The 25,724-nt window shown below is 41.5% G+C and overlaps 1 protein-coding gene across 15 annotated transcripts in view; it reads right to left on the reverse strand.

Moving 5' to 3' along the window:
* The window catches only part of LOC115087836, a 251,264-nt gene that overhangs the window by 174,453 nt on the left and 51,087 nt on the right, over positions 1–25,724 (reverse strand). For all 15 annotated transcript variants that reach the window (XR_003855628.1, XR_003855627.1, XR_003855626.1 and 12 more), the window contains 4 exons: positions 15,729–15,889; positions 13,696–13,839; positions 4,522–4,624; positions 2,751–2,879 (listed from right to left, as the gene is read on the reverse strand). Coding sequence is in view for 12 of the 15 variants with exons in the window: in XM_029595454.1 (XP_029451314.1) it covers positions 2,751–2,879; positions 4,522–4,624; positions 13,696–13,839; positions 15,729–15,889 (537 nt within the window). In the remaining 3 variants the exon portion in view is untranslated. The remainder of the gene's footprint in view (positions 1–2,750; positions 2,880–4,521; positions 4,625–13,695; positions 13,840–15,728; positions 15,890–25,724) is intronic.

Consider the following 25,724-nt stretch of genomic DNA (forward strand, 5'->3'; position numbering starts at 1 on the left):
GGACCGCCCGCGACCATGCCCCGGCCCGCCCCCTCCCACTTCCCGCCCATTTTTCAAAGCCCCGAGACATATGCACGTCCCGGGGCTTGCGCGCGCTGCCAAGCCTATGCAAAATAGGCTCGGCGCGCGTGCAGGGGCAGGTTTTCGGGATTACGCGTGTAACCCTTTGAAAATCTACCCCAAAGTGTGCAGGTTTGTTTTCTCCCCTCCAAAGAGCATTGGTAGAGGCTGTGTCTACCATTAATATTCTAAGTAGTTTCATATTGTTGTATTCTAAATCTGCACAGCATGATGAAATCATAGTGTTACCCTGCTGCACAACAGCAGAGATAGACTATTGTTGCTGCTGCTGCAGCAGGCGTTCTGTCAGCTCCTGGACCTGCTTCCACAAGTTTCAGTTGTACAACTGGTAGGAAGCGATACAGGCGATAAGCATAGCACCCTGAAAAACTTCCCTACCCAGAGCATCCAGTTCCCTATGTTCCCGCCCTGGAGGGGCAGAGACACGGGTATGGGAGCTTTTTGGCCTTTTTGAGAGCGGACTCCACAATTACAGACTGGTGAGGGAGATTACGCCTCGCAAAACCTAAGGCCTCTATGGGCACGGAACACCATGCCCCACAGAGGTAAAACTACAGAGAGACTTCAATATCCTCAAAAAGAGCTTAAAAAGAAATGGCTCTTTAAAGAAGCATTTCACAAAGAGAGCGAGAAATAGAGAAACTCTGAAAGCTGTACACACAAAATCTTCATACAGCACATTATATGTATGTGTGTTTCGGTTTGTTTATTGCACCTTTTAACTTGAATGTATAATCTAACAGTTTTAATTGTAGTTAAAGGACAGATTAGACAGCACTGAACAATTAGCCATTATTATGAAACTATGTTACCGAGCTTAAAAGGCACCTCAAATTACTAACAGGAACAGATACATTTTCAATTTACTATATGTGCCTCCATGTAAACCATTGTGATGGTATATTGCCGAACGGTGCCACCGGTGCCTGGCACAGATATCTGTGGGGAATGCCTGGGACTCCCGGGTTTATCAGAGGATGGGGCCCTCCATATCACGGGGTCACTTTGGTGGCAATACTGCAGCTGTTGACACTGCACCGGAACCAGACCCATGCGTCGACGGCGATCGGTGTCTGTTTGCGGGATCACCCATGGTGCTCAGCTCGGTCTTTCCCAAGTGCCAGGAAGGCAAAGGATCCCGATGTCCTGGAAACTGGTGAGGCCATGGGGGATCGGTCACCAGCCCCTCAGTCTGAAGTCTATACTATTGGGGGTGTGGTGAGGGGAAGCGTATCGAGCAGTTCCCCCTCGACCCACAGGTATCAATGACTCCGACACAGGCGTGGATGGAGCAGATTTTTTTTTAAACCAAAAAGGTTCTCCATGTTGTCGAGGCGAGCACGATGGTCCTTGGGGGGCATCTGATCACACAGCTGACACCCTCTGACAGAGCAATGCCCTCAGGCACAGGATGCAAACCTCATGCGGATCCATGATGGACATGGTCTGCGGGCACAGACGAAAGCTGGACGCCACCATGAAAAACAGCCAGCATGCGGTCGATGATTGGGAGCCACCAAGAAGTAGGACACTGGGAATCAACTGCGAAGGAAGAAAAATGTTTATGTACTGCGCAGGAGGAGAACACACTGACAGCAAAGGGGGAACCTGACAATGGACAGAAAAAAAAAATTTCACAAATTTAAAGCACAAAAAAGGCAAAAAGAGCAGAGCTCCAAAATCCACGAGGCAACTGCACCGTGGAAAAAGACTGAAGGGGGACCTTGAGCGGATGTGCTGATAGTGGCATGCTGGGCATACTCAGTGTGCTAGTCAAAGCTTCTAGAAACTGACAAAAGTTTTCCGTGCCAGGCTCCATCTGATGTCACCCATCTGTGAGGACTACCATCCTGCTTGTCCTAGAAGAATTCGCAAATTTTAAAAAAAGGCAGTTTAATATATTCTGGTAACATAACATCTATTCATAGAAGGTAACCTAAGACCACCTACTTCAAAATCTCTTTAGTTGCTCAAAAATAAAGTTCAGATGTTGCCAGTTTACTGTATGTTAAGAAATCACCAAGTTTCTATAAGGTATGGGATTTTGGAGCATTGAACCAAAATCTACATATCCTAGAGTAGTTTCACGGCCTTACAATTCTTGATAATAAACATTTACAGCATGGATTAACTCAGTATCATAGGCTGCCTGCCAACCTCCTGGAATCTAACAGCCACTTCTAGTTTAGAGACTTTACAAGATGAACCAACCTTGGTTGAAAGCTCTTACCCCCTGATGCAGATCTAAGTCTCAAAACATGGCACGTGTCTGGATAATGAATGAGACTGTTCACCATTAAGATAAAATTATTCTACTTGTTTGCAAAAAGAAAAGAAAAAATGTACAATTTTTTGGACTGATGATAAAGAGTAAAGCAATGAAGGTTGGGTGACAGAATGCTTATTATGATGGTCCTGTATTTATTTATTCACATGATTTATAAATAATTTAGGAAACTTTTTTTTTTTTTTTTAAAGAAAATAAAGACAAAACAAGTTATATATTCATTTGCCTATGCCTGAGATCAGGAAGCTGGGGGGGGGGCGGGGGGGAAGAATATTACACCACATTTTGGCCATGGAAGATTCCTATGTACTTGACACTAATTGCCAAAGCTAGCAGGAGTTTAAATTAAAGTAGAACATTGAACACGGTTACTTAATCTTACCATTGCAGGGTCATAAATAGCTGACATATATTCTTGTCTTAAGACTTCAGCCTGGCTGATGCTGCTTGCAATTTGTATTTCATATGCCTCAAGCTTCCTCATTGCTTGTGTTGAAATAAATTCAATGATCTAGTGACAGCAGACAAGGGGACAATATGGTATTATAGCAATTAGCACAGATTTCTTTTGCATACATTTGGAAAAATTATGGAAATAAGATTACCCACATAAATCCAAACAATGTATTCTTCCTACCCCACAGCCAAATATTATAGTAATACAACATGCAGTCAATTCTAATGAGTTGAATCTGGTGAATCCCTATTTGGTTTCACACTATTATAATAAATGATATTCATTTAGTACATACTCAAAATAGTACATTGGAAATTTTATCTGGTTTATCTGACTATACTTTGTAACTAGTGCCTACTGTTATATTTGAAAACAGATCCCTTTCCTTATCACACCCATGTTTTCCCAAAACCTGTCAATCCTTTTTTACCCAAGTTTTAACTCTAGTTCAATGCCTGGTGCACACTTCTGCCCATACCTCCACCCCTCTCTGCCAGCACAGGAGTAAAGGTTGAGCAGTGCTAGCAGTTAAATCACAATGCTGTGAACCACATGGTGCTGGCAGCAGATCCTGTGAAAATAATGCATGATCTTTATAGAAGACACATGGAAGGAGGGAACAAGATGGGTGAGAACAATGGAGATGAGATTAATATCCTTCTCTAAAAGAAGGATGTAATAAGCCGCACTCAGATCACAGTTTTACCAGTGTGTGCACTATGCAGCAAGGAACTAACAAAAACAAAACATGTAAAACTGTGCTTATTGCCCTTGCATGGAAATCCCATGCTAATGAAGGCATTAGCTATTAACCCCCAAAGCTGAGAGGTGCGATTGCTTAACTCACTTTTTTTTAGTACTGGAAATTTTACTCCTGTTTAAAGGTAAAGTTTCTGGCACTAGCGAGTCTATGGGCAGAAGCAAAAGTTCCAGTGCCCAGACCTATAATCTGGATTTATGTGCAGAAAACGTGCTGTGTGCATACAAAGCATTTTTTTGCACATAAATATGAAATGTATACAAAATGTTTTCTGCGTTAAAGCATATGCATAAATCATGTGTGCTTAAGTCTTATATGTGCACAAAACATGATTTTTGTGCATATAAATCAATGTCATCTGAGAAACACCCGCCCCCCACGTTAAAACGTGCAACCATCCTGTGCTGAATGTACATTTTAACTGAGACATGCACACGCTTGAGTTTGTGCACATTTTTAACTTCGATGCATTAGCATACTATTTGCTTACTGCATCAATAGTAAAATATTTTTTAGCATGTGCATTAAGAAATAATGCTCTGAATTTCAGCATGCAGTCTTAATGCATGCCTTATTACATTGGCCCCTATTATGTTTGGCTATGTCTGAAACTACAGGAAGTGAGCCTTAGAAGAGAACTACTTCAAGTACACTCATACAGGATGTTTGGAAATTACACTGAAGACCCTACAACAATGGTCAAACATTTAGGGGCCGATGCAATACAGTGCACGGAGCCCAGCGCACTATATAACCTGCAGTTGGACGTGGGTTGTAGAGGCGCTAATTAATCCCCTTATGCAATAAGGGGATTAATTTTGCTAAAATATAGTCCATGCTAAGGGTTTCATAAACTCTCAGCACTGTAGGTGAAAAAAAAAAAAATAGCCCTCTACTCCCCAATACCTTCAAGAATCCATGCAAATTAAACCATACCTCCTGTGCTGCTTGTTTGTACTCCAATTTCTTTAATGAAAATTGAATCTTGGCACAAGCCTTTTGCCATAACCACTCCATTTTGTCCATGGATGCTCTTATCCTGAAGGCATGGATAGCAACAGTTAGGAAAAATTCTTTTGCAGTTCAAGTTGAAAGGAAATCCTGAAGTCCAAACTGCCCAACAGTTATTTCTGGTATTCCAATGAATTAGGGGGGGGGGGGGGGGGGGGGGAACAAATCCATATCATTCAACCCAAGCTGGGCATTTGGCTTAAGTCCCAGGTCAGCATGTTCCATTAGTTTCATTATCACACCCACTTTTTCCAAAACAGTGTCCACTTTACCAACACCACATACACAACTTTAGTTTTCAGGCACAAATCAGCAAAACTGTTTCATAATTAACACCAAGTAAAGAATATTTCTGTTGATAAGCAGATTGAATTAGCCATGCTGACTTGGGAGCTGTCATCTGACAGCACACAGTATGGAGCCTTTTCAAAGTAGCAGAGCTTTGATTCTCTGCTTATACAAAGGGGTTCTCGCACGATTGCCCAGCTATAGAGTCCTCAGTTGCTTTTTTTCTGCGCCAAAGCACAGATGCAAGGATCCTTCTCACTTCTCCTCAGTTTTCTAAACAAAGCAAGTTTGCTGTCGTGATCCCCAAAACAGCACTTTTAAGCGCTCACAAGGTTTTAAGTATTGCCAGTGCAGACATATGTCCACAACAGATGGCCACAATTATTGCTATCTGCGTTGGGGCCAGAGTGCACCAGGCCTCTTGCTGAGATCGCAGCCACATCACCTTGGGCCCAACATCAATAGGCCAAAAAAAAAAAAAAAAAGACAGCCAAGCTGCATGATGTAGATGCAGGATCTTCAGCATCCGGCAGTTACGTGTCCTCTCCAAGGCATTCCCTTCAATCTTTGCCGAGGCCAAAGACTCAGCATTGTGAAATTCAAAGATGCGTTGCATTGATTGGACCACCGGCAAAAAAAGAAAAGGATACTGGATCAGGATGTCAGGGTGAAGATGGAACCTATGCTTAAGACCTTCTCTCAAGTACCATGGTAGTCTCCTGTGAGACCGGCATCTGTTTCTTCCGGTTCACCCCAAAGTGGTCTACAGATCTACTCTGACTTGTCTTTAGAATCATTAAGGTGGCAAAGGGAATCACACTTACAGAATGAGCTATTCCTGCGAGACAGAACAGAACTCTGTATGAGGAGCCTTTACAACGTATGCCTCACTATTTTCTGGCTTTAGTCATTCAGCTTGTGGCTATTCTTCCACCCAGGATCCACAAATGGACAGTTGTCTCTACTTCGCCATACTCTGCGCTACTGAAGAAATGTTCACCATTGTCTCCAGGATTGAAATCCTAAACAGCAATGGAGTAAATCTCAGCTATAATTAAGGGCCTCTTCACTTCTCTGCACACCAAAGTGCAGCCGCTGGAATTCCATTTCCCAGTCCTAGAACAGGAAGAACCCCAGCCTCAATACTTTCCACCCAGTGAGGAGAGCCCATGGAGCTCTGTATCACAGGAAGGCTCTGCGACACCTGGGAAGGAACCCAGTCTGCCAGCTTCTCCTCTTTCGGACCAATCTCCTGCCCTATATCCAAACATCTACAGGTCTGCCTTGAGACATTCCTGAGGAACCCCTGGAGCACTCATCTACTCTGGAAGACCTTACATACTCAGTTAATGGAGAAAATAGTGGGGGGGTTGATGTTCATAAGGTATCTGACCCACATAAAGAGGTGTATGGTATCTTAAAAACAACATTAGACATACCTTCTGAACAGCATTACCATCTCACACAGTACTGAATGCAGTTTTTCTAATGTCCTGGGAGTCCCTGCAGTCTAACCTGCTGGTAGCTAGGCAACTAGGATCTTAAATTCAGTTTGAAAAGTCTCAAGGTTACAGAATGGTCCAGCTACCACAATTCTTGGTGGTAGAATCCACCATGTAAAAGGTAAAGAAATTTAAACACTACTAGGCAAGGACAACAGAATTTTAGATGACTTTGGCCAGAAGGTGTTCCAAAGTTCTATACTAACATCTCGCATTGACCACAACTAGTTGTATGTTGTACAGTACATATATGAATGCCTTCAACAAGTGAAGCCCTTTGTCTGGTCAGAGACGGGTAAGCAGATATTACCACAACCGCTCTAGGATTTGGAGGAAGGTCTGAGGCACCTACTACGTTCCATGTATGAAGCTTTTCAAACATCACGTACATCCACAACTTCCATTGCTGTCTGCTTATATGGTGTGGTTGAGAGCCAGCGCAATTAGGGAAGGCATATATGAAAAGCTCGCTGATCTATCATGCTTAGGAGACAATATTTTCAGCAACAAACTCAGGGAAACAGTCTCCCAGATCAAGGAGCAAAATGTAGCAGTGCAGTCCTTAATGCTACCAACAGACCAGTCACTCACATTCAGGCAATACTATTGGCAATATATAAAAAAAAAAAAAAAAAGACAAAACATACTTCCAAAAGAAGCCTTACAAACAGTACTGTCAGTACCGATTTCCCACATACCAACATCCTTGTTCTCAACCGCAACAACCTCAAAGGGTGTCAACATGATCGAAGATCACAGAAACAGCAAAAACAAAGAATCAGCAGGGTTTTTGAAACCCAGCAAGCAACAGTCATCCACTCCACTTGGGGGCAGAGTTACTAGTCATTATACAATGTAGTTCCACATTGCTTCCAACCTCTGGGTGTTAAAACATAATCTCTCTCCATGGTGTACAATTCTGGTCACCGCATCTCAAAAAAAAAAAAAAAAAAAAAAAAATATATATATATATACACACACACACACACACACACACACACACACACACACACACACACACACACACACCACACACACACACACACACACACACACACACACACACACACACACACATATACACACATATATACACATATATATACACATATATATACACATATATATACACATATATATACACATATATATACACATATATATACACATATATATACACATATATATACACATATATATACACATATATATACACATATATACACATATATACACATATATACACATATATACACATATATACACATATATACACATATATATACATATATATATATAGTTACGATGCAGAAGGTACAGAGAAGGGCAACCAAAATGATAAAGGGGATGAACAGCTACCCTATGAGGAAAGGCTGAAGAGGTTAGAGCTGTTCAGCTTGGAGAAGAGACGGCTGAGGGGGGATATGATAGAGGTCTTGAATGAGTAGATATGAATCTGTTATTTACACTTTCAAATAATAGGACAAGGGCATTCCATGAAGTTAGCAAGTAGCACATTTAAAACTAATCGGAGAATATTCTTTTTCACTCAATGCACAATAAAGGTCTGGAATTTGCTGCCAGAGGATGTGGTTAGTGCAGTTAGTATAGCTGTGTTTAAAAAAGGATTGGATAGGTTCTTGGAGGAGAAGTCCATTACCTGCTATTAAGTTGGCTTAGAAAATAGCCACTGCTATTACTAGCAACAGTAGCATGAAATTGACTTTGTTTTTGGGTACTTGCCAGGTTAGGCCACTGTTGGAAACAGGATGCTGGGCTTGATGGACCCTTGGCCTGACCCAGTATGGCATGTTCTTATGTTCTTAACATACCCTTTAATCTCAAGTTTCATGAAAGGCTTACTTCATGTGCATCCTCCAGTGCAAAAATCTTCAATACCTTGCGATATTAATCCTGATAGCTCTAATGTCAAGCCTATTCAAACCCCTGCAAATGGTGCCTCTGAAGTGTCCAGTGTGGAAGGTTCTATTCCTAGTAGCAGTTACCTCTACAAGAAGAGGCAGTGAGCTGCAAGCTTTAGTTCATCTCTCACCTTATCAGCAATTCTTCCATAACAAAGTAGTGCGACGACCATATCCAAAATTCTTACCAAAAGTAGTAACCACTTTTCATCTGAATGAAGCTATCTCCCCTACCAACTTTCTTTCCAAAGCCACATCAAAACAGAGAAAGTACTTCACACCTTAGATTGCAAAAGAGCCCTTGCTTACTACAAAGAAAGGACACAAGGTCATAGGCTTGCCCAACCACTGTTTGTCTCCTACAACCCTGGGAATTGCAGTAACTAAGAACTCTATCCAACTGGATAAGTATCCAATACTGCTATGCTTCAGCCTCTCTACCTCTGTCTGGTACAGTCAAGGCTCATCAAGTAAGATACACCGCCTCTTCACTAGCGCACCTTAAAAATGTGCACATTACTATCTGCAAAGCCATAATCTGGTCATCTGTTCATACCTTCACGGCTCACTTTTGCCTGGATAAGCTTTCAGTGTGTCAGTTCAGTGGGCTAAATGGTGTTCAGCTCCGTAGGAGATCACTAGAGTCTGCCACTAACGTGGACAGGTTGGAGGAGAAAAAAAAAAAGTAAGAAATGTTAAGCTGAAATGTGTCGCAGCAACCCTTAGCTCGAAACTCCAAGACAGCATAGCTAATTTCAGTCTGCTTAGAAAGAAAAAAAGCAAGTTTGCTTACTGTAAATGGTGTTTTTCCCGTAGATAGAATGAATTAGCCATGTGTACCCACCTGCTTCTGCCTTACTACATCGGACATAGTCCCATCTCTCTAATATCAACTGAGGACTCTATAGTTGGGCAATCATGCAAGAGCAGAGCATCAAAGCTCTGCTATTTTGAGCAGGCTCTATACCGTGTGCTGTTTGATGACGTCACCAAGACAGCATGGCTAATTCATTCTGTCTACTGAAAACAGTTTATGGTAAGAAAATACTTTTCTTTAAAACCAGTAAATATTTTCTTTTAGCCAGAATCTAATGTTCTTGTGTTTTGTTTGCTGCCCTAGGGAAAAAAAAAGTTATCTGTACGATCATTATTTGGTTCACTGATTATATGTGTATAGAACAATGCAATTCTAAGAAAAATGGCCAGAATGAGAATAATCTTTGTATATGTGCATCTTACTGTCAATGAAGATTTTTGTACTCCTGCCTACCATTTGAGGATGCATGCCCATAACTAAAACCCCTAGATACCAAACACAACCTAGGAGATCTTAAGTTGTTAAAGTATATCATCTTTTGCTTTGAAATCTCCCTCCAACTATTTAATGAATTTGAACATGTGCTCAGCTTTGGCTCTTGCTTGGCTTTGTATATAATAGCCCATGTACAGAACAGTTTAAAGTTACTTAATGGATCTTTTTTATAATTTTAACAAAATATTAAAAATGACGACCAGTCCACTATGTCCTCCTTAGAGATTCAGGCTGCAGTCAAAGCTCTTCCCGGGGGTGGGGGGTGGAGAAGATGCCCTAGTCTTGATAGCTTCTCTATTAAAATCTATAAGAAATATTTGCCAGAATTGCTTCCCTTTTTAACTGCATTGTTTAGTACTGCTGGAACAAGAGACAAAGCTTTGGGTAACATAGCTGATGAGACTAACAATACATAAAAAAAAGGTAAAGAAGAGACTGTGGATCCTTATAGGTCCATTTCGTTCTGAACTCCTGACATTAAAATACTGGCTAAGGTTTTTCAAATACGACTTGAATCTATGTTGTCTGAGCATGATCAGAGTTTAAGGGGAGAATTTCCACCTCTAACATGCAGCGACTTGTTAGTATTTTGCATCTGGCTAAAAGAAAGGGTTACTCAGGCTTGATAGCCTCTTTGGATGCAGTCCTTGCTGAGTTTGGTTTGCCTGATAGATTAATATTCTGGATTAAAGTGCAATATGAGCAGCCTACAGCTTGGTTTACTCTTTTTTTTTTTTTTTTTATATTGCTAGAGGTATAAGCAGGGCTACCCCCTTTTGCCGCCACTATTTAATCTAGCTATTGAGCCCCTGACTGAGGTAGTTAGGCAACATGAAGCTCTCAAAAGGTCTACGACTGAGGGAGGTGGTCGGGAACAAAGTTTCACTATATGTGGACCATATCTTATTATACATGACAGCATGTACACTTGGGGCCGGCTCTTATGCACTTCTTGGATAGATATTGATCCTACTTGGGTTATAAAATAAATTTCCATAAATATGAGCTGTTTTCGTTTAAAGGCAGGGTGAAGCTCCCAGAATGTATTTCCCTATTTCAAGCGGCTAGTGAAGGTTCACGTACCCGGGCATATTTATATTCAGGAAGTTGGAAGACCTTTATCGAAAGGAATTACCCCATAGTTAGAACTAAAATTAAACAAGACATTCAGAAATGGGGGGGGGAATCTCTCTCTTGGAGCGGTAGAATTAATTTACTTAAAATGAATAACCTGCCCTGACTCCTTTACCTCCATCATCTCTCATGCAATTTCCCTACATGAATAATTTCTGAAATGCATGCTTTGATGACCCGATTTATATGGCAAAATTTTAAAAAAATAAACTAAGTTAGTTTTCAAAACCTAAACTGCAGGGATGAATGGCGCTTCCCAACATGCGTATTTATTATTGGGCAGCTCACCTGGTAGGCTTAAAAGTCTGGTTGAACAACAGATAAAACTTGGCTTCCCCTGGAAATAAGATCAAGCCCAAAATGCAGAATCATCAACCCTGACTTTTTTTTTTTTTTACACTGTTTTCCTATCTTAGACTAGTATGCAGAACTAGCCTTATACTGGCCCACACAATAGGTGTCTGGAAGCAAATTCGTGAATATTTAGGGTTAACGAGAGAGTCTATTTCCCCCATTAGCAGTTCTATAAAAATCCCTGCATTTCAAGTTATACTTTTAATGATATGTTTAATGAGTGGAGACAAGGGCTTGTGTTTATAGATCACTTGTAGGATGAAGAGAAATTTATGACTTTTTTGGAGCTATAGCTACTTTATGATCTTGATGAACAGCATGAGTCTGGCTATGAGAACCTTTGGCAGGCTCTGAGAGACTCTGGACTTGCAAAGTCCCCTTAGAGTGCTAAACAGGCTTGAAAACCAAGCAATATTGATGCAAAATCCAAATAGCAAGTTTACACCACAGACCTTAATTGATAAATGAAACCTGGAAAAATATTTGGAAAGCTGCATATTGAGTTTCTATCTGTAATGATTAAACCGCTGCATTGAACTTATAAAGCCCCTACCCATTTTGCTAAAATATCTGCAAATTCTGATCCTGCATATTGGCGGGGGTGCGGTGAACAAGGCTCATATACACATATGATGATGGCTTTGCTCAGAAGTATATAATTTCTGGTAGAATGTTACTCAGGAAGTCACAGATATTATAGCTGACCCAGTGCATATCTCAACCTGACTTGGTCTGTTGGGCAGGTGGGAAAAATCACTTGTTCCTAAACCTAAAAGGAAGCAGATTGGCCAGCTACTCTTAGCTGCTAGATTTACGATAGCAACATTTTGGAAATGTACCTCATTGGAAAACAATTTTAGATAACAAATCAACTCAGGGTCAGCTATGCTTCCAAAGGGAACCGTTCCAAATATGATTGTGTCTGGGGCTGTTACAGAACTTATTACAACTTGAATTAACAGCCATGTGAGATTTCTACCTACTTTTTGTTTTTGTATACCTGATGCTAAGACAGATGTGCTGTTGTGCTGAGCCTTTTCTATGTTTTACACACTTTAACAAGGTATTACTATAGTTCTTTTTACATTATGTACAATTTCTTTGCCAAAAACATTTAAGAAAGTTAAAAAAAAAAAAAAGGGCGACTGGTGGTAGCATTCCTGTTCTCACAGCAGCAATCTGTTTACCCTTCTCCACCCAAGTGAGGTAATTATATTTGTTACACTGGGCTGTGCAATAGTTTAAACTACTTTTTCAGGATAAATTAATCTAGATATACTGTATTTTACTATTAAATGATGTTCTCTTAACAGTAGCTGTTAAAATTATGTTCAATATATAGAATTTTACCTCAAACCAACTGAAATTTAAAAAGCTACCTCATCACAGGAAGATTCTTTACTTTGACAAAAAATGCAGGATTTTAAACTATGCATTGAATGCAATTTGTATAATTGGAAGCCATCTCTCTTCTGTCTCACCTCCAGCCTCAGCTCTCCAGCTTCTTCCCCCCCCCCCCCCCCCCCCCCCACCTCAACCTTCATCCCTTGTTTTCCTACCCCTTCCCGTCATGTTTCTTTCTCCTCTATTTTTCATCCCCTAGTCCTCAATCTAATCTAACACTCTGCTTAGTTTTCCTGTATTTCATATTTCAGCTTTTCTTTCCTTAACCAACCTTAATTCATACCTCCTCTCAGCTACCATTTCTCCATTCGTCTCCCATCTTTTTCATCCATCATCCAAATCCTTCCTTATGCACAGAATTCTCCTTGCTCTTCTCTATTTACCCCCTACAGCTTTCCTTCTCCCCTCCTACCCCAGGGCCTCCTGGCTCCTATCTACCCTTCCCATCACCAGAGCCACTGTCTTCCTTGCTCCTTCCCCCATCCAGTCCTGTCTGATCCCCTTACCTCCCTTCAGGTGCTCCTCCCCAATTCTGCGTATTTCTTTACCTACTTATCTCAGAACCTCCTCTAACCCCTACCTGACCAGCCTCCCTTTCCTGGGGCCCAAATACCAGGTCTTTTACACTCCCTGGCCAGCAGTAGTGTGGCACTTTACCACTTGTAACTTCTACTAACCTCCCGAAGATTCCACCAGCCTTGCTGTTTTTTGAACCACATAGGTCTCCTTACCTCTTATTCTAGAAACATAAGGTAGCATAGTTTTCATCAGGGTGTGGGAGCAGGACAACATCATCTCCCCTTACCAGGACTCATCCTGGAGTCGGGGAGAAGGTGGAAGATTCATATCCTCTCCCCACGAAGCATCAAGACTCAAAATATGCTAACATCTTCAAATTAGATGTCTTGCAACTCAAAAAAAAAAAAAAAAAAAGAACCAGACCCTTGTGTAATCCAGTCTAATTTGCATATTCAGACAGTGATCTGATGGAGTATAACTCAGTCAAAAAAAAAAAAAAAGGAATCTAACTACGTACCCAAGCAAAGCCAACATAGCAACCACTACTCTATTAAAAATAAAACTGCTAAAATTATGCAAGGCATAAATAAATGATATCAAAATCAAGATGCTATGATTCTTAACACTTTTTTTTTTTTTTTTAAATAAAAGGAGATGTGCTTACCTCTGTCTGTGGTTCAGCACATTTACAAATGCCAGATTAAACATAATGGTGCCAGATACAGCTTGATAACAGTCTACTTCACGCTTCTGGAATTTGTGTACAATTGATTCACACTTGCTCTGCAGGTCATCAATGCCTAGCCACCTATAAAAAGGCAGCTAGAGTGAATTCAACAACATTTTATGCAAATTATAATCAAAGGAATCAGCTTGTTAAAATGTGTATGTTTCAGATCTTAAACATGCATGAAAAATTAGCACATACTGAGTTTCCATAGTATGCAAATACATACACAGTCATTGTGGAGCTCCTGATAACCTGACTGCTGTGGGGTCCTCAGAACATATTTGTTAAGCCCTGTTCTCATGTATGCTTCTGCATTGAGAAGATGCAAACAAATCTTTGGGTTCCATATTTAAAGCTGTAGTATTTGAGCTGGCTTGATGGCAGTATTGGACATTACCGTACAGAGGATTTACATTAGTTTCTTGGACCAGTATTCTGCTCCCTGGGCTGGCTAGGGGGATGCTGTGAAAGCAATGTTTACAGCCCGGAAGGGAAAGGGGGATACTCTGCAAAGATCCAGTCACTGCTCAACAGTAACACCTAGTGGCCAGACTCCAGGCCGGGTACTGTGGTCTTTGGTACCTGACCAAGCAAAACTTACTGTAATGGCTAGGCTTCAGTTGAAAAAATATAAAAATAAATAGGGGAACACAACCAGGCAGTTGTAAATGAGGGCTTATGACACCATAGCCCAGAGACTGATTCCAGAAAAAGGGAGGTGGATATTGCCCCTATATAGGTCCCTGGTGAGACCTCACTTGGAATACTGTGTACAAATCTAGAGGCCACACCTTCAAAAGGATATAAAACAGGATAGTGCCTGTCCAAAGGGTGACCACTATAATGGTCCGTGGTCTTCATTCTAAAGCATATGGGGATAGACAAAGATCTAAACATGTACACCCTAGGGGAAAGGTGAGATAGGGGAGATATATGAGAGACATTTCAAATACTTCAAAGGTTTCCATGCACTGGAGGTGAGCCTTTTTTCCAATGGAAAGGAAGCTCTTGAATGAGAGGTCATGAGATGTGGTTGAAAGGGGGTAGACTCAGGAGTAATCTTAGGAAATATTTCTTTACAGAGAGGGTAGTAGATGTGTGGAACAACATCCCAGTGGAAGTGTTGGAGATAAAAAACAGATTCCAAATTCAAGAAAGCATGGGATAAATACAGGGGAAGTGATGAGCATTATAATGCTAAATTAATTGGATTGATGGGCAGAGTGGAGGGCCAATAGATCTTTTTGCCATCATGTTTCTAAGTTTCTAAATGAGTTGGAATACCAAAGAAGCAGGGAGAAACTTATTTAGATAGAAAGCAACCTTTGTATTACTATTTTATATTATCATATTGGACACATTAAGTGTTCAAAGCAATATAGCAAAACTGAACAGAAAAAAAGTTGCAAATCAAGTGCTTTAAAAGCAACTCCTGTGTGATCATTTGAATGCTTTATGTCTTAACCTCCAACACATTAAAAAACCCTCTACATTCCATAATATTCCAGACTTATGGGTACACTTTAATTTACTTGCAGAAAGGGAAGCTTGCAGTTTCATCACAAAATGGCCGATGTAAGGATTTTTGTATTGAACTTAATGTACTAGATATTAAAGGTTTTGTTGAACTAAACTGTAGGACATTTGATGTGAGTTTTACATGCAGATAAATGTGCACAGCTCCTTTTTCTTTCTAGGATCTTCTTCTAGGTGGCAGCATTTAAGCATCATACTATTGTCTCATATCAGCTCCTAGAACTACCTTCTTAAATATAAAAAAAATTAGAAGAGTCATTTTATATTTATACTTTAAAAAGATTTATGGCAGCTGTAAGGCCTGGGTGGATTCTAGCCACTGTTAGTGTCATGATCCTACACTACCTCAATTACTCAGTGAAGCAAGGAGAAGCAGCTAGCCACTCCTGGTACAGCAGCAATGCCAAATTAATGTCAATGCATGCTCTTACCTTCGCAATGACGTGTAGCTATTCTGAATTTGTTGAGAAAACCCTTTCAGCTCTTCTTGTCTACTGGGAAATGGCTCACACCCCAAAGCTTCTAATCTGACTAGACAAGATGGCAATCGTTTAAACACCGATGTATACTGCCTGCTGAAGCCATCCATTTCCTTGGGAAATAGAAATTAAATAGTAAGAATGAAGTATTCAGACTTTTTATATCCAATACAAATATCTGCGTCACCTATTTTACTAGCAAATTAATCTATGCACTTTAAAATAAGAATGGTAGTTTATACTTCATGAGATAAGACAGACAAAAGAGGTTATACTTAAAACTAGAGGCAAAAAGGAAATCATGGGAAAAGGAAATTTCCTGTTTGCTAAGTGAGTTTCTTAAACTCCACAATGAATAGCCCAGACCTTTCCGTTTGCCCACTTACCAAGGAAAAAGTGAGAAGTGAAAACAAGCATGGTGGAATAAGTTCAAAAGAGCTTTTAGAGAAATAAAATTTAAAAAAAAGTTCTGCATAATCAAATGCATTAACACATTTACATTTTTCATAATGTGTTCAGGGTACAGCTATACTAAAGCAAACATTTATAGGTCATATTTAAAAAAAAAACAAAAAAAAACACAACTTACTCCTCGTGTATCCTTAATGTGCAATTAAAAGCCACACTCTATGGTGAATCCTTGAAAACTCGTTTCAAAGATCCAGTAAACAAGTATAATACAACACCTATCTTTAGAGTTAGGAATGATTTTCTGTTTATAGAAAACAGAACAGGTGATATAGTAAACAGAAAATCACTCCTAACTGTAAAGACAGGTGATGTTTTATACTTTTTACTGGATCTTTGTAATGAGTTTAAGGATTTATCAGTGTTTGATTTTATCACTTTTACTCTTCCGGGCTCCATATTACTTATTCAAATACCTCACAGAACTGGACCAAAGACCGATCCCTAAATCACTCCACAGATTATCTTTTTTTCTTGGCTTGAACGCCATTAACCCTTTCCCTATTGCTCACTCAGTCTAACCCAATTCACCACACTGGACCCCACCCAAGGCTGCTCAGCTTATACATGAAGGATTGCGGTACTGTAGCCCCACTAAAGGCCTATTCCAATTGAGTTGCAAGACCAGAGGAGTGGGGAAAAACTACCAGGCCAAACCAAAAGGGCATACTGAGGATAAAACTATTGTATCCAAAACACCAAGAATACCACCATATGCTACCTTTTGTGATTAAAAAGGTGCAGTTATAATGGGAGGGTTGATACACTATACTGAGTTTCTCCCACTTAAATCTCTCCCCCTTGGCAACTTTCTAGCAAATCTGGTTACAGCCACTACTGCCGTCAGAAAAGTAATAATCCTCTAGACTTGGAATGTGGATATCCAATCAACCGTAGCTCCTACCCTAAACCAGCCACACCAACCAGGTTCTCACAATGCTGAACCTTGCAGTCTATCACTACTAGACAGCCAAGCATGATTCTTCCATTGGATTTTAGTCAGCCATTAAAGAATAGGTGCATCTAATGCAGTGCTTCTCAGATGTATCTGACATGACCCTATTTTAAATAAGCACTTGAAAATTCACATGACTCCCACATGATGACCAAAACAGACTTCCATTTTTCTTCCCTTCCCCATTCATCCAAAAAACAGCAAGAAAAAAAAGCAGCCACGGAAGCAGGGATGGCAGAAACAGCATTCAGCCTAGGGACAGGTCTGTGCACCCTCACAGGTTCTGTGCTGACTACTACTGTATTTGCAGGGGGAGTAAAGGTCCATGTGGGGAGGAAGAAGCCTTTTTCTTGTGATCCCACCCACTGATTATGTAATCATTGGGGGACAATTTGGGAACCTCTGATCTAGTAGCTCAGAAAGTAATGGCAAGTAGTTGAAACTGCCTGCTTTTATCTATGGCAAATCCTATAACGTAGTACAACAAAGGAACAGACTCGTGTCTCAGCTTCAAGTGAAAGCCACCAGATGACTTGTCTCGCCCCAGCTAGTAGAGACTTGAGCTCTGAGCATGTGCAGAGTTCCAGAGGGAGCCTCCTCAGTCTATATCTAAATTTAGCTAGCTAGTCTATTTCTCCAGGGAGGTAGGGGAGTATTCCATGGCCAATTCATTCTGCTATCTAGGGAAAACACCTTTTATGGCATTCAAACTTGCTTTTTCTGTCCACGAGCAGACAATTATTCATTACATGTGGGACATTCCAAGCTGAGGAATCCAGCAAAGCAATTAATGGATCCCACATCCACCCAGATCCCACAGTGGAGAATAGACTACCTCAAGAACAGGTTATGCAAAACTGTTTGTTTGAAGCCTTGAGAGGTTGTGTAAACAGTAATGGGACAAAGGTGTGAACTGATGATCAAGTTGAAGCTTTGCAAATGCCCTCAAGGGATACTTGCTAAGATAGGCAACAATAGAAGCCAAAGTTCTGATCTGATGAGCTAAGACAGTATGATCTACAACCCTACTAAGATGCAGCAGTACCTAAATGAATTCCAATATCCAGGAAGACAATGTACCTTTGGCAACTGTGACGCGAAGTTCATTAGGGTCATAGGCAAGGAATAATTGCGAATCCCAGCAAAGAAGTGGATTTCTTCATGTATGAGGTGAAGGCTCTTGTATAATCTAAGAAATGAATCTTCATGGACACAGTCTTGGAAAACAGATAATTATCTTTTGTTTTAAGCTGTTGATATGTGTATTGTAAGTTGTTTTATGATGCATTATGAATGTTTTTAACTATAATCCAAATTAAACATTTTAGAATTTGTGTATACAAGACTAAATAAATAAAAATAAAAATAAGATGGATTGATGGATATGACAAGCTGAGAATCTATGGTAGAAGTTCTGGATAAATGAGAAGGTATACCCATTCAAGGAAAAAACTGCATATATTGCATACAGCAGGCATGAGCTTGGAACATGCCAACTCTTGTAGTCAAGGTAACTGCAATGAGAAATCCTAATTTCCATGTCAAGAACTTAATGAAATCACCATTTTGATTTCACTGCCTCCTCCAGGATTGCATTCCAGGCATTTACCACCATTCTGTGAAAAAATCTGACACTGTTCCCAAAACTTAACCCCCACACAAAGAGTTGATACTCCTACATGTTCTCAAACTGGTTAATCAAGCCCTTTAAAAAATATCGGTATAACAGCTATAATTGTTATAGATGCTAATTGATTTTATATCCTGCTAAAGTCTGCAAACGTTCTAATCATGCCAGACTGGTTACAATCTCTTTAGAACGTTTGCAGACTTTAGCAGGATATAAAATCAATTGGAATAAAATCTGAGATCTTTCCTTTTGGAGCTAGGGTGGGGATTTCAGACCGCATGACTCATTTTTGGCTGGCATCACCTTGCTTTAACTATCTAGGGATTTATATCACTAAAGATCTGCAGGATCTATATGCCCAGAAATTTGTGGTACCTATCGGTAAAATAAAACAGCACTAACAAGATTGGGCTGACCTGCCTATTTCTTGGGAAGGTCAGATAAATTTGTTAAGTGAATTTCTTGCCTGAATTCTTATACCTGTTTCAGCATGTACCTTATTCCAAACCGGTGACAGTATTTGAAGAATTGCATAGCTGCATGGCTAAATTTGTTTGGAACTATAAATGAGCGACGGTAAGTATTCAGCAATTGTAGATGTCCAAAAAGCAGGGGGGGGGGGGGGGGGGGAATGGCGTTGCCCAATTTGAAAATGTATTATTGTGCTGCCAGACTGCTGGGTCAATGGAACAATTACAGACTGATATGGTGACTTTGGCAATGTTGCCCTTTCTACCAGGAAGGTCTCCGATTTGTTGGGTGGGTAGGGGAACCCCTATTCTAGCACATACTCTCTCTCTCAGTATGGACTCAAGTGCAAATATTTCTGGGCACATTGGATGAAGTGGTAGCGTCTATTTCCCCGATATATGGGAACTCAGTTGTCTCAGGGTACACCCTTTCCAAGGTAATTAAAGAATGGAAAATGCAGGGCCTTTCTACTATTGCTTAACTCCGGGATGACATGGGTTTTCAGTTCTTTAGTGATCTCAGTGAGGAGCTTGATTTACTGGCTCATACTCAGTTTATTTGCAGTTGAGATATGCATTAGTTGGTCACTGATATATCAGCTCCTCAGACCATTGAATAGAATGGAGGACTACTTTTGTGTTTTTGGGGCCTCGGCAAAAGGAATCACAACCATGTATTGGGGTATCTTGATTGGTAATACTGGTGCAGAAACCTCTCCGGTATTGATAGAAAAATGAACACGGACTTAGGTGCTACTTATGATCATAAAGTGTAGAAAACTCTGTGCTACTGCTCTTCACAGTTCTGTATGTACCAGGTGGGTTGAGCTAATGGTCCAGTTGCTACACAGAACCTACATAAACCTGTTTTGTTTTTTTACAGTATATATCTAGCATCAGCCATGGGGTGTTGCAGAGGATGTGGTGACAGACACTTTCTTGCATATGTGGTGGCAATGTCCAGGGATTAAACAATCCTGGGCACAGGTCACACAGGAAGTTACCGATATACTTAAGTTTCCTTGTGTGTATTACACCAGTAACAGGTCTAGCAAGTTGATTTAGGGAATACCGCTTATTACCAGCATTAGTAGAATGGGATCTATTTAATGTTTGGGTACTTGCCTAGTACTTGTGACCTGGATTGGCCACTGCTGAAAAACAGGATGCTGGGCTTGGACTCTCGGTCAGACCCATTGTGGCAACTTTGTATGTATGCATGCATGTATTAAGTCACATATGTGCACAATTGAATGCTATACAAAAATATAAAATCTGATAGCTGTCTGTAGGAACTTGAACCATGTTCTTTAAAGGAATCTAATTTGTGATTTAAAAGTAGGTAAGCTGAGAGAAAACAGTTGAGCCCTATTGTGCAGTCAGCATACATATTCTGGAAGCCATAAATAAGCATTCTGTAGTACCTTGGTTTCAATCCTCCCTACTTCACCTCTTTCTTTAAAGGCTTATGCAAGGGGTTAAGATAAACCCCAATAAGAGTCAAATAAAAATGTAGGTGGCTAGGGTATGAGAATGGGCTAGGAAGTGGATTTTAGACAAGACTGGAGTTGCCATGCAAAATTTCATCTCTTAATTTCCTTCCCTGGGGAGTGACTTGATACTGCAACAGGATGGTATTTCAGGCTCAATATAAAAGTTGTTTTGTAAGATCAATTTTGTTTACTATATGCAGCCATTTTAATATTTTCACTTGTGACTCGTAGTGAGCACACTCATAATCCGGGTTTTAATTTCATAAGCCAAGGAGAAATTACTTACCTGATAAGTTTCCTTTCCTCCAAGGAAGGCAGGCCAATCCACACCAGTGGGTTATGCACTCCTACCAGCAGATGGAGACTGAGCAAAGCAGACTGTCATCGCTGACACAGCCCTGACCTGGCATCAGCCTACCAATCTCTCTAGAAAAGCCAAACTATGGACAAACTGATTATTCTTGAACACGACTATTAACAGTCAACCACTCATGCTTCCAACCAACTGGGAAACACAGATCTGCAAAAAAGTTAAGAACTAATCTTAGGGATTGATTATGTTACATACCAGTCCTTCAAACAAATTAAGAGAAATAACATGTCACCATCCACATGTCAATTACAAACTAAAAGCAAGCAGGTAGCCCAGGGTAGGTTGTGGATTGGGCTGCCTTCCTTAGAGGAAAGGAAATCAAGTAAAGTAGTAATTTCTCCTTCCTTTGCATCAGGCAGGCCAATCTACACCAGTGGGATGTATCAAAGCTATGCCTGAAAAGGGCGGGAGGCTGCCCGAGGACCCATCAACACTGCACATGCAAAAGCCATGTCTTCCTGAGCCCTAATATCCAAGCAGTAATGCCTGGAAAAAGTATGTTAGGAGGACCATGTTGCTGCTCAGCAAATCTCAATGGGAGACAACAATCGACGCTCCACCCACGAAACTGCCTGAGCTCTAATAGAATGCACCCTGACCTGTCTAGGTAATGGGATGTCTGTATCCATATAGGCTGTCAATGACTACTTTCACCCAAAAGGAATAGTCGCTCATGTCACCAGTTCTCGTTGGTTACCTCCACCATGGAGCACAAATCAGACTTTCTGAAAGAATGAGTAATCTTCGAGAACCGCACCAGATGCAGCTTGACGTCCAAGGCACGCAACAGACGATAATAATGTTCAAATCTATCCCTATCCAGCATGGACAGGGAAATAGACTGATTCAAATGAAACTCTGAAACCACTTTCATGCAAAAAGGAAGGTACAGTCTTAAGCTGTACCGCCCTCAGAGTCATTCATAGAAACTGCTCTCAGCAAGGAAGAGCTTGCAGCTCTGAGACCTGCCGTGCCAAACAGATTCCTACAAGAAAAACTGTTTTCAAGGTGAGCAGCCACAAAAGGAGACCATGCATTGGCCGAAATGAAGGACCTGCCAAAAACCACAAGAACAGATTAAGGTCCCAAGGGAGGACGTAGATGCTTAACTCCTTCAAAAACTTGGACAGATCTGGATGGGAAGACAGTCCACCATTGACCCACCACCTATAGCAAGCAAGAGCTGCTACCTGCATCTTCAGTGTGTTTAAGGCCAAGCCTTTAACCAAACCTTCCTGCAAAAATTCCAATATCAGTGGAATTTCAACTTTAAGAGGTTGAGAACATCGCTAAAGTCACTATGCTCACAAAAGCCCTCTTTTGAAGTCATTGCATTAGCTCCCTATCTGCTCCCGCATATAGTTCAAGCTCCTCTCACCTACAAAATGCCTTCACTCTGCAGCACCTCACTACCTCTCCCCTCTTATCTCTCTACACCCCTCCTTGTGCACTCCACTCAAATAAGTCAGTCACTCCTATCCATGCCCTTCTCTAGTGCCAATTCCAGAGATTCTGAGCTTTCCACCTGGCTGCACTGTGTGCTTGGAATAGTCTTCCTGTGCTCCCTCTCTTGTCATGTTTAAATCCCATCTGAAGATCCACCTTTTTGAAACTGCTTTTAAAGTCTTATGCCTGATTGTCTGCTTTTAATCTTAAATAGTTTTCTTTTTAAGTAGAAGTAGTCCTCACACCAGTTCTCTAACATTCTCCAAACCCAAACATAAGCTAGAGATGTAGAAAATTTCCTGACCCAGATCAAAGTGGAAATCCCTACAGAATAACCATGCTTCAGCAACAGAGTCCTCGCAAGGGCCAAACCACAAGACAAAACAGACCTGGACTGTCAACCAGTATGAGCCCCTCATGCAATAAATCCTTCCCGAGTGATAGTCTGAGAGGACTGTCCACCAGTAGCCTCTGAAGATCGGTATACCACGGACTCAAGGGACAATCCGGAGCCACCAGAAGTGCATCTGTCTGACTCGCAATCTTTCAAAGGATCTTGCCTATCATTGGCGATGGAGGAAAGGCATAACGCCTGCTCTGTGGTCAAACCTGAACATGAGCATCAATACCCAGCGCTCTTGGATCCCTTCTGTGACTGAAGAACCATAGTACCTTTGCACTGTTGGAGCTCGCCAATAAATCCAGGTACAAATGACCCCAGCTCATCACTATGACTTGAAAGGCCTCGTCTGTCAACTCCCACTCTGAATCCAAACCCTGCCTGCTGAGGAAGTCTGCCCTTACTTTGTCCTTCCCGACAATGCAGGAAGTTGGATATGTCCTGGAGAAGATCTGCCCACACCACGCATGCATCTCCTGCCACAGACACCAGTTGGCTTCTGGTTCCACCTTGCTTAATGTAGGCTTCTGTGGGGTGGCATTGTCTAGCAGCTTCCAGTCTCTCGGTGAACCACAAGCATACCAGTCAAACTGCACACACTTCTAACTAATTGATGGTCCACTGCTATCAGTATTCCACAGACCTTGTGCCACCTCTGTCAGTGAGCCCCCCAACCCAGAAGACTTGCATCTGTCATGAGCACTAACCAGTCTGGTGTCTCCAAGGAAACCCTCTTCCTAAGATGATCCGCTAGTAACCACCACTGCAATTGGATATTCACCTCCAATGGTAAGTGGAATTTCAGTGTGCAGACATGGATTCCACCAGGACAGCAACACGTGCTGAAGGGGCCAGATGTGTGCCCTCACCCAGAGAGCTACGTCCAATGTGGCTGCTATCGATCCCAGGACTTGCAAATAAGACCACACCATTGAGCAAATAGTAAGTCTCAGGGCCTGAATTTGAGTAACTAACTTCTGAATGAGACTGACAGAAACACTCTGCCTTGCTCCGTATCAAATCACATGCCAAGATACTCCAGCATCTGAGATGGCTATAAATTGCTCTTAGCCAAGTTTGTTACCCAGCCTAGCACCTGAAGCAAGGAAATCACCCTGCGAGATGCCATGAGGCTCGTCTGCATTTTAGGCCCGAATCAACCAGTCGAGATACGGATGGACCAGAATGCACTCTATGCACAGGCACCGCTACCACCACCGTGACCTTGGAGGTGGTCCTGGATACAATAACCAGCCCAAAGGGCAGGGCCTGAAATTGATGAAGACATCCCAGAACAGTGAAGCTTAGGTAAAATGTTCCTGGCGAACAGGAGTATGTGGATAGGCCTCTGTCAGGTTGAGACGTGAGAAATTCCCGTTTGCACTGCCATTATTACGGAACGTAGAGTTTCCATTCTGAAATGAGTCACACGCAAATGTCGATTGACTCCCTTCAGATCCAGGATGGGCCAAAAAGACCCCTCTTCCTTCTTGGGCATGACAAATGGAATAGCACACCTTATATTTTCTTGCGATCTGGAACAGGAATTATGGCTTTCAAATCCAACAGCCTTCTAAACTTAGTCTCCACTGCCACTCTACTGTAGATAGTTGCATGGAGAGACCATAAATGCATCCAGAGGAATTCGTAGAAATTCTAGAGTATAACCATCCCTTATCACTTCTAGGTCCCACTGGCCAGTCGTAATCTGGGCCTATCTTTGATAAAAGCATGATAGGCACCCGCCTATCTCCTGATCCAGTAGGTGAGCCCCCACACTTTCATTGTGAAGATCGAAGTGCTCTAGCCTCAGAGCCTGTATCCTTACAAGGTTTCTTAGGCCAAAAGGACAGATCTTCTGAAGGGACGAGACCTTTTGAGTAGTTGGTGAAAGACTGGAATCCCTGGAGCCCAAAAGGACACGCTGCCACCTTCTTGTCCTCCAGCAAATCAAGGAACCTTGGATGCACCCCAGCTATTCGTCATCTTATCCAACTCACTTCTGAATAAAAGAAAACCCGTAAAGGGTAACCTTGTGAGATTGGACTTGGAAATAAGTGTCTGCCAACCAATTTCACAGCCATAACTGGCACCTAGCCACTATCATGAAAGCCACCTTCCAAGTGGCTCTCTGCACTAAGTCACAGCCCGCATCGGCCAAGAAATCGGCTCCCGATTCCATTACTGATCTGCCATCGGACACCAGTCCTTGAATCTGAGAAAGACTCAAACCAGCCCGAGCCACCAAGCAGCAAGAAGCAATTTGCAAATTCATTGCCATGGCCTCAAAGGTCTGTTTAAGGATAGGCTCAATTCTCCTATCCAGAGCATCTTTTAGAGCTGACCTCCTTCCATCGGGATTGGTGGTTCGCTTGGTAACAGCGCATACCAAGGCATCCACCTTCGGGAATCACAACTGTTCCTTTGCACTAAGATTAAAGGGGTACAAACCCGCTAACATGTCTCCCCCCCCCCCCCCCCCCCCTTTAAAACTTGCCTCCAGGGCATTCCACTCAAGGTCAATTAACTAATTGGATCCAGGAGGGGAAAAAAGGATGCTTTGTATAAAGTGATTAATATGGGATCTTTCTTCAGTAAGCTTGCAGCATAACACTTGTCCACACCAAGTGTCTTCAGGGTCAGAGTCAGACTCTGCAACTCATCTTTGTGATAAAAACAGAGTAGAGTCAGACGTGACTTCAAATCAGGAGGA

Source organism: Rhinatrema bivittatum, chromosome 3, assembly GCF_901001135.1.
Source record: "Rhinatrema bivittatum chromosome 3, aRhiBiv1.1, whole genome shotgun sequence".
In the NCBI taxonomy this organism is placed as follows: Eukaryota; Metazoa; Chordata; class Amphibia; order Gymnophiona; family Rhinatrematidae; genus Rhinatrema; species Rhinatrema bivittatum.